This window comes from Exophiala spinifera (genome assembly GCF_000836115.1).
Source record: "Exophiala spinifera strain CBS 89968 unplaced genomic scaffold supercont1.7, whole genome shotgun sequence".
In the NCBI taxonomy this organism is placed as follows: Eukaryota; Fungi; Ascomycota; class Eurotiomycetes; order Chaetothyriales; family Herpotrichiellaceae; genus Exophiala; species Exophiala spinifera.
Window position 1 is genome coordinate 2572523 of NW_015622519.1, and position 13900 is coordinate 2586422.

Here is a 13900-nt window from a genome sequence, read left to right on the forward strand (position 1 = left end):
CAAATCTCTCTTGGAGTAATCAACCGAGGCTGCATCTTGACCCTGGCTATTCGTTGAGGAACTGTCAATGCTTGGCCTCGACAGCATGCAGGGTTTCTGGAGGTTTCTGGCATCCAAGGGTGAGATGAAGGAGTGTTTGTGAATCCTGGAGAACCAAGGCGATAACTACATGACCGACAGAGTGCCTCGGACTGTTATCTTGATAGCCGAGTCTGACCTGATTGGCTTAGTGGAGGCTCGCTGGCTGTGACTTCCGTATTCGTATTCGTATTCGTACTGTTACGCCGCGTCATTGAGAATACACTTCGCTCCTTGGTATCCGCGTCTTGACTATCTTCGTGAGGAATAGAAGAAAGCCGAGACAAGCGAAAAAAAGCATATCAATGGAATGCAGGAGTGGGAGGGCGTGCTACAAGAGACATTCATTGGTTTCCTGGGGATATGTTATGACCCGGTGCTTCTCGCAGGGTGCTTCTCGCATTTCAAAGAATCGTAAACTCGGGCCAGGACCCCATGAAGATCCCAAGACAGGACGATCAGAGACTGATCCCTCATTGAGCCTTTTCTGCCGACAGAGCTTCAGCCTCGTGGAACAAGCTATCGCAGCAGTGGGAAGAACGTTGTAGATTACGCATCAGTTCTCTCATACGCCCGGAAAAGTCTATCTTGTCTATTCCAAACCAATTAATACATAGGCTCCCGCCTTGAAGCCAGAAGTTAAAGACATTGTACCCCCGCCAAACCACCTCACTAGGAGCAATCGCATCGAAAGTCTATGAGCATCAATCTATAAAATGTGTCTAATCTTATCCAGTTGCCGGGTCAGAATTGGCTTATGGCCTCGAAGCATCTTTGTGACTCTGAGAACTGGCGCTCATGACTGGTTGGTATGTGGGAAGAACCTGCTTTGACTGCTCCTTCTGCTTTACTTTGCCATAGCCGTAGATGAGACCACTGAAAAACCCTAGCAGGATAGCAGAGACGCTTCCAAACGTAACAGGAGCGTCGAAAAAGACAATACCGCTGATGGCCAGAGGAAGCTTGTTCAAATAACCAACGAAAGAGTATGTGGTGGACGAGGTCTTGCGGATGCACCAAGCAGAAGAGTAAGAGATGAAGATGGCGCCCAGGCCGGAATATAACATGCCAATCATGATGTTGTTTCGTGACTCGGCCGGGAAATTCTTGGCAAAGTTGGCCGAAGACCAATCCTCGGTGATCAGAGAGCAGAGGATCATGATTGGGAGTGACAGCAGATTGTTGTAGAACATGGCTAGTTTAGAATGATTAGTGGGTATTTCACGTCACGGCACTGGGCATTGTGGAAAAATAAGTACTTACTGTCCCAGTCCTTGAAATGTAGCGAGGTGATGAATTTGCGCGTGCCCAGAACATACGAGGCAGTGCAAAAGACGTTGAGCCCCATCCACGCATAGCCGGCGTTCAAGGTTGAGATGGCGGCAGTGGCTTCATCCGAGTGCCCAGCGCCTTGCAGAGCAGCCTGAATATCTGCCCATGCAGCAACAATTGAGCTGAGCACCATGAAGCCGAACGAGAGCAGGAGGAGCGGCGTGACGTGGCCGCCAAACCACAGCACCTCACCATAGGCAATGACGATGATGGTCAAGTTTTTGAAGATAGTATAGACTGGAACCGACAAAAACTGAAGAGCCTTGGTGCTGGTGTAAATCATGCCCACGAAGACAACAGACACGGGGAGCCCTGGTCTAGTATTAGTAGGGGTACACCTTGGCTGCGACCGACATACATCTCTTGACCTTGCTGGCCTCCAAGGCAGCGAGATTCGGAATCGTGCCCATGTTTTTGAGGACCAGAATTGCAGCCGTGCAAATCAGGGACTGTTGTGAATGTATCAGCACAAGACCTTGACAGAGCCAGCATGCCGCAACGTTGACCTACCTGAATGGCCAGATACAGGAAGTTCAGGCTCCATGACGAGCCCGAGACAACATATTTGTTGACAACTGTCATACTGATCGACGAGAAGCAGTAGGCCAGAACAGCAGCAAGAGGATTGTTTTCGAGCTGCGAAAGTAGACTCCCCGAGCTGCCATTGTCTCGCGGTTGAGGGGGCGCAGGCTCCGACAGGAACTTCTCTCCTTCACCAAAATCCTTCTCTTTCACACTGCTCATTTTTGTTGCGTCGGGATGCACGTTCTCTTTGTTTTATTCTTGGATGACACTACAGTCTTAACGTCAGATCGGAATGGCTAGAAGGAAAGGAGTCCGTTTCGCGGGTGAACAAGACGCAAGATTGGGTACGCACCGGAATCCTGCGCAATCTGAAAGATGCAGTCGACTTGACAGGACTGGGACTGACTCTCTTCGGGTCTGTATATCAAATCTAAAGGAACGAAGGGGGAATGAAAGAGACCGACAATTTAGAAATCGTTAAGAGAGACACAGAAAGTATTGAGCGAGATGTGAAATCGACGCGTTGAATTGGGCCAGATACGAATGTTTCCAAAATAGGCTTAGTGGATACGGAGGGGCATAGGGCCATAGGCGACCATATCCCTCTCGCAAGTTGTTGACCCGCATAAGGCGACATTGTTCTCACTTTCCAGTTGAATATCAGGATAGCTAGATTTGTGGATTGACATGCCACAACTGCTAGACATGTGCCTGCATATCGCGTCTCAGGAAAATGCCAGTCTAAATGTCCAACGTTAAGCAAAGCCAACCAAAAGACTTCCTAGCGAGGCCAGCACTGCCAATACAAGTCACCCGCTGCAATCCATCAGAAAAGCATGAACTCCAAGGCAGGGATCCAACTTCAACCAGATATGGAGGATCACTATGCAAGTGTGCTTGAAGGCCAAAATATCCAAGTTCCTGATTGATGATCTGCCTGGCCAGACAGGCTCTGCATGTTCGAGATCAGCTTATTACAACTAGTGACGGCACATAAATGCCAGACCACGCACCGTGCAAACACTGGACGGATACATCAACTTGACGAGCCAAAATGGCCCAGACTCCCTCAATTCAGCGATGTACATAGGCTGCAAGAGATTGTGAGCTCACTTTTCAGATCGTTGAGATTCTCGAGGTGACTTGTGTCATATGGAGTTGCTGCGTCACCTGCGCCGTCTTTGAACTCTTGCATACATACGTCTCTCCTCTACTAGAGGAAATTGGTTCCGTCGGAGGAATCAACGCTGAAAAGGTAGACCGGTCCCGCGAATGCAGCAGTTACTGCTCTGTCGATCTTGCAGGTATGATCTGAATGGCGCTCCTGAATGACTAGAGCGCCTTGCTGTGAATGTCCGCCTCCAGCCAAGCCACCAAGCGTGACCCTTGAGTGTTATAAGGCTGTATGTTAGGAGGCCTGCAAGAAGCTGGCCGCCGACCCCATACGGCACAGGATCACTAGTCAAATATGAGGACATAGTACTCGTAGCGTGAACTGGTATTTCATACTGGTGACTGGAAACGCCAACTACCTACTTCCAGTACATAGCTACATCCTACGTAGTATCGTACCGGAACTCTTCGTAACTTCCCCTTTCGACGGATTGCAGTCGCTGTCATTGAGCCTGGCCATTGAATCCCGTTCAAAAGCAGCGCCCAGGATGCTCGAGAAAAGCAAGTTCGTCAGGTGGTGATATACCTTCTGTGCTGTGAAGATGGAGGAGGACAAATTCCTTGTGTGACACACACGAGTCTCGCAAAGGATCTCCATCTACTCGTCGTCGTTGATATCGACGACAGTCTTCTTCCACTTCCGAGCCTGAACACGACGTTTGAACAAAATGTCAATCTCGCGATAAGATCGGTGCTTCATTTCTGGAATCCAGATCCAAGCCATGACTGTGCAAACAAATGCAGTTCCAGCCCAGACGTAGCCGCACTTGCCACCGAGGTTTGCTTGGTCCGGGTTGAGCATGTAGCTAGCCAGGAAGATGCAAGGGATGTTGACCGCATAATAGGCACCACGTCCGACACCAGTGGTCAATGGCCTGAGACGGATGGAAGATGTCTCTCCGATAATGACCCATGAGGCCGGGGCAGGTCCCAAGCAGAACAGGACAGAGACTATCAATCCTAGTGACGCCTGTGCATTCTTAGCAGCATTGCCACCACCGACAGAAGCGGCGATGCCGAGAGCGACCAAAAATGCACAGTTGATGAAAGAACCCCAGACGTAGATCGTTCGTCGGCCGAGGTAGGTCGTGAGGACCCAAGAGAGCATGACCATGATCCACTGGAGAGCTGAGGTGATGAGACCTAGAGCGAATGCAGTATTGTCGGACATGCCGGCCTCTGAACTGCCGTCAGCTTTCTGCAACACTGCCAGGGGAAGGCAAGAAACTTACGCTGGAAGAAATAGACCGCCTGGTTGGCGATCAAATTACCTGTCAGATTTTGAGAAGCGTAAACACCACACACGATGAGTGTGCGGTAGCGGTCGGTTCCTTTCCACAATTCGATGAGTGTTGGTTTCTTCACGGACTTCTCAAGATCGATCGTGCGACGCATCATGGCAACTGTGTCGGCAGGGCTGTCGGTCGCACTCGAACGTCCGAGGCGTCTGACGGACTTCTCTGCCTCCGCGAGACGGCCCTTTCGCACCAGCCACCACGGTGATTCGGGTGCCAGGTAGAGAAGGATGGCAAGAGGCGTCGGGAACATCCATTGAAGGGCGATGGGAACTCTGGGGACGATGTTAGCAGTGGTCTCATACGGCTGCGGCAGGGCACGAACCTGTACGCCTGGTCGCTGTCCTTGGATTGGTAGTGATAGGTGATGCCACCGACAATGATCGAACCAATGGCCCAAAACATCTGCAGCATTTGTGTCGCCGGAGCTCTCAATCTCAGGGGCACTATCTCACTGCAGTAGGCGGGGGCATTCGCAATGAATACGCCCCAGGGAATGCCTTCGAGAAGCTGGGACAGCAACAACACTCCCAACGAATTGCCGAAATAGAAGACAAAGATGAAGGCATTCAAGGCCATGAGACCGCCAATGGTCGCCCAGCGGTATCCGATCCAGCTAGTAATGGGACCTGCCAGGAACACGCCGATGAATGCACCGACTGGTCCACCGCACTGAAATGCTGACTGCCAGGGAGCTGTGATGTACCATTTCCCCTTGTCATCGTTGTATTTGCCGTAGTTTTCGGCAAACTTGGCCGTGGCGATGAAATTTCCCATCAGGAAGACGCAGTATGACTCCATGATCTGCCGAAACGGTCAGGGCAATGTTGGCCTGGCAGCGACCGACAGGGACTTACGATAGTGGCCGACATGACAAAAGCCCACCAGCTGGCCGCGGGATAGGCTCGGACGGCCTCAAGCACCCCCATCCTGTGCTCACTAGTTTCAGCATCGATTGCACCCCCCCTGTCGTATTCGACCTTTTCGACCACATCTTGAATGGGTTCATGCTTCGGGTGGTGCGCCTCGACCTCTGAGATCGAGGTCGGCTTCTCGGAGGCGGCGGTAGTCATGGCGGCGGTGCTGCTGGAAGATGGCACTGGGCGATGGGAGCAATAGCAAGATCCCAGATGGACAACTGGGACATGCAGATGCTATTTAATCCCTACGTGGAAATCTGAGGATGGATCTCTCGGTGGATAAGCGATAGGAGGGATTGCCCACCGGGGCCGGGGGGGTGCCCACTGTTGGCCTCCGCACCCCAACTTCTCCGCCTCTCGCACCCCCTTTGGGCAGATGTCCGGCAGCAACGTCGCATTCGCTTCAGATGGGTCGAAGTAACCTTGGTTATTAGCCGTGCCACACGGTGTATCTTCGACCGACTCGCCCAGGGTGCGGTGTAGGCTTTCCAGGGAGTGGTGCCGATCTACGAAATTAGGCTTATAGGATGCACTACGGCATTTCATGCCGCGCTCCAACGGGAGGACGTATCGGCAACATGGGACACGTGAGTCTGACCCATGGATCAGCATAGGAGGGACTGCAGGAGTAGGGAAGCTATGGTTGCATCGGTGCATTTGGTACCGACTTGTCTGTGTTGCACCAAGAGCTGTTCGATCTGTCGAGAAGGGTCAGGTTGTACTGTACGGCTGTCATTCTGGGTTGTGTGACGTTCTCAACAGGTGTGCATTTAAAATTATTGGATACCTGACATTCCAATCTTGAACACGAGACCAGTGTTTACTGACCCTGCTGTAGGTGAAGCTTCACGGCCTTCGTCTGAGGTCCTTGCTGTACCTGGTAAGTTTCCAGTGGCAAGCTGTGGTCCTGGTTCCCCGCGATTGGCCACGCGGGACTTTGGCGGGCTCTAAGTTCTGCAATCCCGGGGCCAGTGGAAGCTTGAAGCTCTTGTATCGAGGTGAAAGGGCCAATTGGCAGAAGCAACACAATCCTTCATATCCGCCACGTGGAGAACATTCATGTGCGTCTTCACGCAGAACCCGGTGCCTCATCGGCTTCCTCAATTGTCAACTGTGGACTTTTGGCCCTGTAAATCACCGCTTACAGAATGCACGTTTTCCTCTTTCGTGTCCAATCGCCGGTAGGTCCATGTGTCTACCTTTGAGGAGGTTGCTCCACACAAGTCTACGACAGAATACTCCCACTCGCGAACATCGAGCCAGAATGAGTAATCGACAAGCCAGGATAGCATCTCGGAGAGCATAACCATCTGATCGACAGCCCAACGGCCTCATTAATACCGATAGCAATGGCCATTCATAACGCAGACTCTCTATTTGCCTAACGAGTACTCTGTCTATGCTGAATCGGTGCTTCCATCCGGAAACATAGGAAAACGGGACTTCCAGAGTGATGATTCATCTACCACACCTTGCCTAGTGACCCTGGCTAGCTTCTTACTAACAGGTTGAGCATATCAGAGGTCCACCTTCTGTTAGCATGGTAAGCTACGGCGGATCCTGCCGACAACGCTGCCGAGCTTTCGCAGAAGCTTGAGCGTATTCCTTGTGGCGAGTCTGGGGACCGTTTAACCTACAGCAATCATCCGGGACTATGTGATAGTCTCCAGGGCAATCAGCTAAAATGCCGAGCTAGGCTTCTTGAAGTACAATTCCGAGTGCTGCGAGAAGCTACGAAGTTAATGAATGATTACTTGGTAGATATTCTTTGACCGCCACCCTCACGGTAGCGACATCTATGTGTTGTGGCTTTATCCCCTAGCAGAATACTCCCGGTGTCGGTGCTTTGGTGATCTGCCGAATGTGAAATAACCTTGATTAGGAGTTGGCATGTCCTCATAGTTTAAGCTTATCCTGGTTTGATATTCGTCTTCGCAATCAGCTGAGTTCCAAGACCCCTGTGGCATGACCAACGGCCCAGGGGCATGGAGCCGGTGGTCAGATCCATGGCCGTCATGTTTCTTATGGAATGGTGCGCTGGAAAGCTTTGGGTAATTACCTTCTTCCAGATAGGCCGAACTCGTCAACCATTGAGAGGAATTCCTACAAACCATCATCACAACACTGGCCAGCCTACTCAACCAGTAGCGTATTGCTGGATATGGTCTGGCCCAACACTTGGCCATAGGGCTTGCTACCATGTTGATGAGAGGTGGGCTGCAGATCTAGCGTGCCAACGAGAACATGAGATGACCATGCCTCAACTACCCAACACTGGATATCTCCAGAAGAACATCTTCAAAAAAAGAAGCCATTGGACACAAGATACTGCGTAGGGTATTCCCTGCTGACAGGCTAAACACAACCTGTGCGATGAGTCAAATAAATGACGAGGAGGAGCCTGATGAATGAGGGTGAGGTCCACGACAAACTTAGCACGGGGTTTAAAGACAGGTCCACATCTCAGAGTAGCGAAGACTGGTGGCGTCGAATTGGCGAGTACCATGATCCGTTGGACCGGGCAACCGTCTAGACTGTAAGAATACCAATCAGACGTTTGCAAAAGGAGAGCATCCAGGAGATCTGGTGCCAATCACTGAGCGAAGAACGATCCAGCTTCAACTTGTGTTCGTAGCTGATGCAGTTGAGCATGGGCACAGCAACATTCGGATGATTCCCATTTCGATGGTTCCTCTTCCGAACATGGTCGCCCCCTTGCGGTTGCAAGGCGCCCGTGCTTAATGAGGCACCGTAAGGATTCTGGTAGAAGGAAGATATCCTTGGCTAGTAAGCAGAGCGAGTGCAACGGCTGGGGTGATAACGACATTGAGACGCCACTCCTGTAATGAAATGGAAACCGAAATGTGAACCAAGAGGTTTCGCTGACGCACACCGGCGTATTGCAGGTGCTAGTTCTGCTTGCGACGCGGCGGATGTCTCAACCGATTAGAGTCACTTAGAGATCTGGGCTGGGAATCCAACAGTGGCGTGAAACACGGCAACGGAATCTTGCCAGGATTGCGGTAGGAGGTCAGACGCATTAAGCATGTTTGTCGTAGTCGCGAGGCTGAATTCTCGTCTCAGAAAGAGGGAGGGAGCTTTGCTGGGTCTGAGTATCCACAGAAACGTCCTCAGGAAAGGAGAGATACAGTAATTAGGAGCACCGGAATCGGGCCAAGGCGAATATTCCTGCGTAGCGGCGAGCTGGGACCTAGGACACAATCATGCAGTTGAACCACGAGGCATTCTACCTGCTAGGCCCGGAATAACCCCTCAAGTGGCCGAGAAATCCTACCCTTCTTGAGGAGCCCAAGGGGAACGTCATCATTCGAGTAGAGGAAATGAAAACAGTAAACGGCTGTGATAGAGTCGCCTGATTTTAGCAATACAGGGGACAAAGGATAACTACGCTGGACAGCTCCATGATATGTCTCAGCGCACTTCGGTTCAATGTCAGATTGATATATGTACAGATGTATCATGAGCTCCTCTCTGGAGAGCCTACTGCCGGCTTATCTCAAACACTGCGCATCGACCTTTTTGAGACATATATGAGGACATGGTCTTCAGACTCGCCCGTCCTGCTAATGCATTTGTTACTTTTGCGTTGCTGGAGGTGCAAGAATACTGCAAAATCTATGTTAGGGAAACAACAGTCGAGAGTCTGACGCTTTCTCGAGACCATCGCATTGGGTCGCTTCCTCCAAGCTTTGTAAAGGACATATATAACCAGTATAAATGCATGAAATTTGCTCAATAACAGGCAAAAGACTATCCCAAAAAAGTCAGACACAATAGCAAGCGATCAAAACAAATAGCACGCTGTTAATCGTGTCCAGGAGCCTGCTTACCGCTCTATGCTTGGCACTGGAACTCTTTATCACTTCCGGAACCCCTTTTGTGTGTACCGAATCCACGGAGCACTGCGTCTTGCCGTCGGTCTGGTTCGAGCTCTGACCCTGGCCATTCAGATTGTACGCCATCTCGATCCATTGCACTGCCACATATACCTCTCTGCCCACCCGCATTGTGCCGGAGAATGACTGGCCATTGCTCCAAAGATTGAACATAAGGTTGCTGGGGTCGGTGGGAACACTGTCGGTTGTGTTGAACACCATTTTGCCGTCCAGGTACCAAAGTGTCCTGCCTGGAAACCAGTCAATTCGGTACTCAGTCCAGTCTGTCCAATGTTTGCCATGAGGGATCGTGCTATCGAAACTTGCCCCAGGCGTGGTTGAAGATGCCGGCTGGTTGGTTAGTTGAACGGTATCTAAGGGATCTCTGGTGAGAATCTCGATGTCGCTCTCCTGGGTATCAGACTCGTAGGTGAAGAAGCCAACGACCGCACCTCGAGCAACGTTTTTCCCGTCTTTGCCATCCGGTAATATCTTCATCCGTGTGCGCATGCTAGCATGTAAGAGATCGGGCACGCTGACAAGCTGGACTACGCTCTGGAAGTCCTGCAGTCGGGTAGTCCGCAGCGTCAAGTATGTCTCAGAACCTCCCGAGCCAGGATCTTTGGTGATGTAGACATTCGAGGCCGAATAGATCATGGGAACTGTCGACTCTGCATTTCTGATGCCACGTCTAATTTCCCACTGATCTGAGAACGGTGGCTGGGCAAAGTACGGCGAGGTGATGTTTTCCTGACCCTGGTCTTCCTCCGCCGTGACTGAAGGCGGCTCATTGATGCTGTAGTTGCTTAAAGCCCGAAAATCGGAGAACGTATAGTGCTCGAACTTGGTGGTATCTTGGCCAGACACAACATACAAGTCGCATTTTGAAGACGATGGAGATGATGCTCTTGGGAAAAGAGGGCTGCGTCGTTCGGGGAGCTGCGAGGCGCGACTTTGAAGAGACAACAAGGCGATGAGTGCCACAGATAAAGAGACCATTGCTACTAAACACGCGGCAGGCGCCGGAATACGAGACCCTAGAATATCTTTGGAGTAGGACGGCGAAGGACTCAAACTATTTGCGTCAAAAGCACCTTCGCTTTTTAATGTGGTGTTCCCAGTGAAAAGCACAGACAGCGAGCAGCACTGAGAATCGCCGTCATCAAAACAAATCCACCAGGCAGGGACCAGGCCAACGTGGTTTGTCGTGTTGAGGCAGTGCTGTTGCTTGACACAGAGTCTTCTGAATACCCTAGCCAAGGCTCGTTTCACTAGTTCAGTCGGGTTTGCACTTCCAGATTACTTTGGATGGTGCAAATGGGCTTTTCGGGCACGAATCTTCGGTTGCCTGTACATGCCTGTGCACTGAACTCTAGCGTGTTCGCAGCTCAGTAGGAGGCTCGTGCCTTTGTCCTGGCAAACACCACTGAACGCAACTTGCCCTTTTCGTACACCAATGCCCTCTTTGAATCCACAGTCTGCGGTTTTGTGGCTGAAGGGTTCTCTAGGGCGACACTAGCGGCATCAGTGACAGCCGTTAGAGGAGGTCCGAGCTCCCAATACGCCACGCAAGGCCAGCTAAAGCCGGATCTTTCATACGCATCAGCATTGCGATGTCCGGTATCTACGTGGCATAGAAACATAATATCTTGCTGTAGAAAGTGCCCTAGAGTCTTACGTTGGATTCTTGCTTACAAGGTTCAATATGGATCGCTGATCTAGGATAGATACTTTCCTAACATCTGTGGGAGGCACTGTAGTTTGACGGTGGGGAAGATTTTCAACGTCTTAAAGTATGGGCGCGAAACAATAGCACAGCGTCGAGACCCTCCTCCCCAGACTAGTGACCCCGTCGTCCTACGCCACTGGTTAGACCACTGGCCGTTTGTTATATTGTCCTGGCGACGACACGAGTTCCAGCCTCCATGGCCACCATGTCGTCATGTTTCATAAGACCCTTTCATTTTTCAGTTGGACCACACTAACTTTTTCGACTTCAAGACCTCGTACTGGTGTACAAGCCCGGCGCCATGGACTATGGGCAACATGCTGTGAGCCACGTCGACTGGCAAGATTGGATAGACTTAGAAGCCGGTTCTCGTGCTGACCAACCCGGCCGTCAGCCGGAAAGAAGCGGTACGAAACCACCTCTCAGTTCAGCCAGTCTTGGGAGTCCAAGAAGATTCTCGCTTCCAGAGGCCCCTATACCATTTCCCGAGGATGCTGTCCTCGCCGATGGTGGTCGGATACTCGACATTCAACGCCCACGCTCAAATTCTTTACCTTATTCCAGCATTTCTTCCTTGGACGAGAAGATACAATTTCCAGAGGTTCGCAATGCGATTATCACTCCCAGTCCGTTTGCGGCAGAATCGAACCTCAGTGCTCTTCCTCAAGTGGCCACCCTCGTGGGCGAGCAAATTGTGGAGGAGCCCAGCGGCGATCTCACCTGTGAGAGAAACCCCAGTCGAGCAAGCATTCGGAGTCTAGAAAATTATTATAAAAAGAAACGAGTCAAATTCCGAGGGAAGAAAAGGAGTAAATTCGCCCAGATACTCTTCCAATACTCGATCTATCTTTTGCTGGGTTGCATAATTTATTTTGTCTTGGTGGGAATTCCTTTGTGGAAAGGGTCAGTCTGGTGGCTATGGTAAAGTGAAACTCCCTGCTGGATTTCCAGGTTACTGACGTATCTGAATTAGGTGGGCAATGAAATATAAGATGGTTGTCAAAGGTGGCACATCCATCTTCATCTCCGTCGCGTTTTTGTGAGTCCTATCTCGGCGCACTTCTTGTTGAAGCTTGCTGTACTGACAAGGCCTCTTCCAGTTACGCCATTGGCACTCTATTTGTACGATACGAGCCCGATCCAACGCCGCCACGACCAGAAGAGCTTCAAGCTGTTCTAGAGAAGAACAGCAGCACGGCCCTAATCATCGCTTGCTACAAGTCTGCCGAGATTATTGGACGGACTCTCGAAGCCGCTCTGCAAATCTTCCCACCGGAGAACATCTTTGTGGTTGCAAACGGAAACAGCCCGACCCCATTGGACAACACGGAGGAAGTTTGTCAACAATACGGTGTCAATCATGTCTGGGTTCCTATCGGCTCCAAAATCGTGGCCCAGTTTGTGGGAGTCTATGCTGCGCACAGATCCCAGTACGTGTTGATGATCGATGACGATTGCGCCCTTCCAGCTGGGTTCCCGATTGTGTCTGAACGAATACAGCGCGGGAAGGGAAAGGGGCTGGTGAAGTGCGTTGGATATACCATCAAAGCCGTCGGCCCGGACGGAACCAAAGGGAACATTGTTCAGCAACTCCAGGACATGGAATACAAACTATCCGGCATGGCTAGGAAGTGGATGGCCACCTGGGGGACTGCCACGTTCGCCCATGGAGCCATTGCGTTGTGGGATCGCGACTTCATCCTTAAGTGTTTTCGACACCACCCAGGCTTCAAAATCTCAGAAGACTGGTTCTTCGGACTGACCTGCCGCACTCTTGGGGGAAGGATCGTCATGTGTTCTTCGGTTCTTGTCGAAACCGAAGTCCCTTCGGGTCTTTTTATCGGCGGGGGTGCACGAGGGGGGTTTGGTGAGATGACGGTTTACAAACAACGTTTCTTTCGGTGGAACTTTTTCTTTCTTTTTCGCAATTGGCACACTATAAAGCATATACTCTTCGACTGGAACTTGGGAATTTACTCAATTGGGGACAAGGTATACACCTTCCAAGAGGTACGTGATGTTCTCATTCCACTCATCTCTACTCTCTCACTGTCTGCATGGTATTTATGAACGACACCAGTACTAACCTGTCGTGTCACCTGCACAGATTTACACAACGCTGCTTTACGTCATAGGTCCTATCCTTCTTGTACTATCGTTTATGATCGAGCCAGAGTTTACCGCCATAATAACTGGTGCCATGCTTGGAATGTATTTTTCTATCGCCATGATTTTCAACGAGGTATGTCGGACCCGAATCTAGGCACAAAGCCTCCGCGCATCCAGTGGTATTGACTTGATTGTCTTCATCTAGGTGATCTTACGAAAAAAGGGAGAGATGGTCTCTCGAAAAGTTGTCATTTTGTACTATATGCCTTATAAAATGGTGCTCCGGTTGATGAACATTGTTTCAGTGTGAGTCTCTACTCTCAAAGAAGTACCCCTCGTGAAACGGGCCGCTGACGGTGCTGCAGGTACTATTCAGCGTTTACTTATGCTAAATATTTTGCGGTTCGTCACCTGTCAATCATCGAGGATGAACAGGTTATCGAGCTGGTGATACATTCCAAACCCACGGTTTCGCAGGGAACTTCAACAAGTGTTGGTGAATCAAGAAATCCGGCCCCGGAAGGTGTTGATGCCCAAGACTGGTCTTCGGACCCATTTACCTTCTCGCCTGAGAGGGACTCCCACATGAATAATGACTCCTGAGCAACATATTGAGATGGTAGAATGCGCTCATGTCATAAACTTGGATGTGATCATATTGAATGACTTTACCTTCTGTTCAAAAGCTAAAGTGTACTCGCTGCACTACCAATTGCAAGTGATATTCCTACTCACGAGGGATCTGATGCTGCAGTTTGTGGAATCTGTCCGCGGGTGCCATTACGTCCAGCCTCTGTAATTCTTTCTCGTCGGCAGAGAGCCAGCAGGGCCTCGTTTACCTGG

At 50.7% G+C, this 13900-nt stretch overlaps 4 protein-coding genes across 4 annotated transcripts; 1 reads left to right on the top strand and 3 right to left on the bottom strand.

The window, feature by feature from the left end:
* Window positions 1–833: 833 nt before the first annotated feature.
* Window positions 834–2154, bottom strand: PV08_09946 (uncharacterized protein; the record flags this gene model as incomplete). Its single annotated transcript, XM_016384261.1, has 4 exons — window positions 834–1273; window positions 1342–1722; window positions 1769–1859; window positions 1921–2154. The coding sequence occupies 4 exons, from the start codon at window positions 2152–2154 to the stop codon at window positions 834–836; spliced, it is 1146 nt and encodes a 381-aa protein (XP_016232884.1).
* Window positions 2155–3706: 1552 nt separating this feature from the next.
* On the bottom strand, window positions 3707–5476 carry PV08_09947 (uncharacterized protein; the record flags this gene model as incomplete). The annotated part of the gene is made up of 4 exons (XM_016384262.1): window positions 3707–4287; window positions 4341–4678; window positions 4729–5207; window positions 5261–5476. The coding sequence occupies 4 exons, from the start codon at window positions 5474–5476 to the stop codon at window positions 3707–3709; spliced, it is 1614 nt and encodes a 537-aa protein (XP_016232885.1).
* A 3632-nt stretch (window positions 5477–9108) lies between these two features.
* PV08_09948 (uncharacterized protein) lies at window positions 9109–10218 on the bottom strand (the record flags this gene model as incomplete). The annotated part of the gene is made up of 1 exon (XM_016384263.1): window positions 9109–10218. One exon carries the CDS (start codon window positions 10216–10218, stop codon window positions 9109–9111), a length of 1110 nt encoding a protein of 369 aa, XP_016232886.1.
* Window positions 10219–11249: 1031 nt separating this feature from the next.
* PV08_09949 (uncharacterized protein) lies at window positions 11250–13660 on the top strand (the record flags this gene model as incomplete). The annotated part of the gene is made up of 6 exons (XM_016384264.1): window positions 11250–11869; window positions 11922–11987; window positions 12049–12958; window positions 13056–13190; window positions 13263–13363; window positions 13423–13660. The coding sequence occupies 6 exons, from the start codon at window positions 11250–11252 to the stop codon at window positions 13658–13660; spliced, it is 2070 nt and encodes a 689-aa protein (XP_016232887.1).
* Between the last annotated feature and the right edge of the window lie 240 nt (window positions 13661–13900).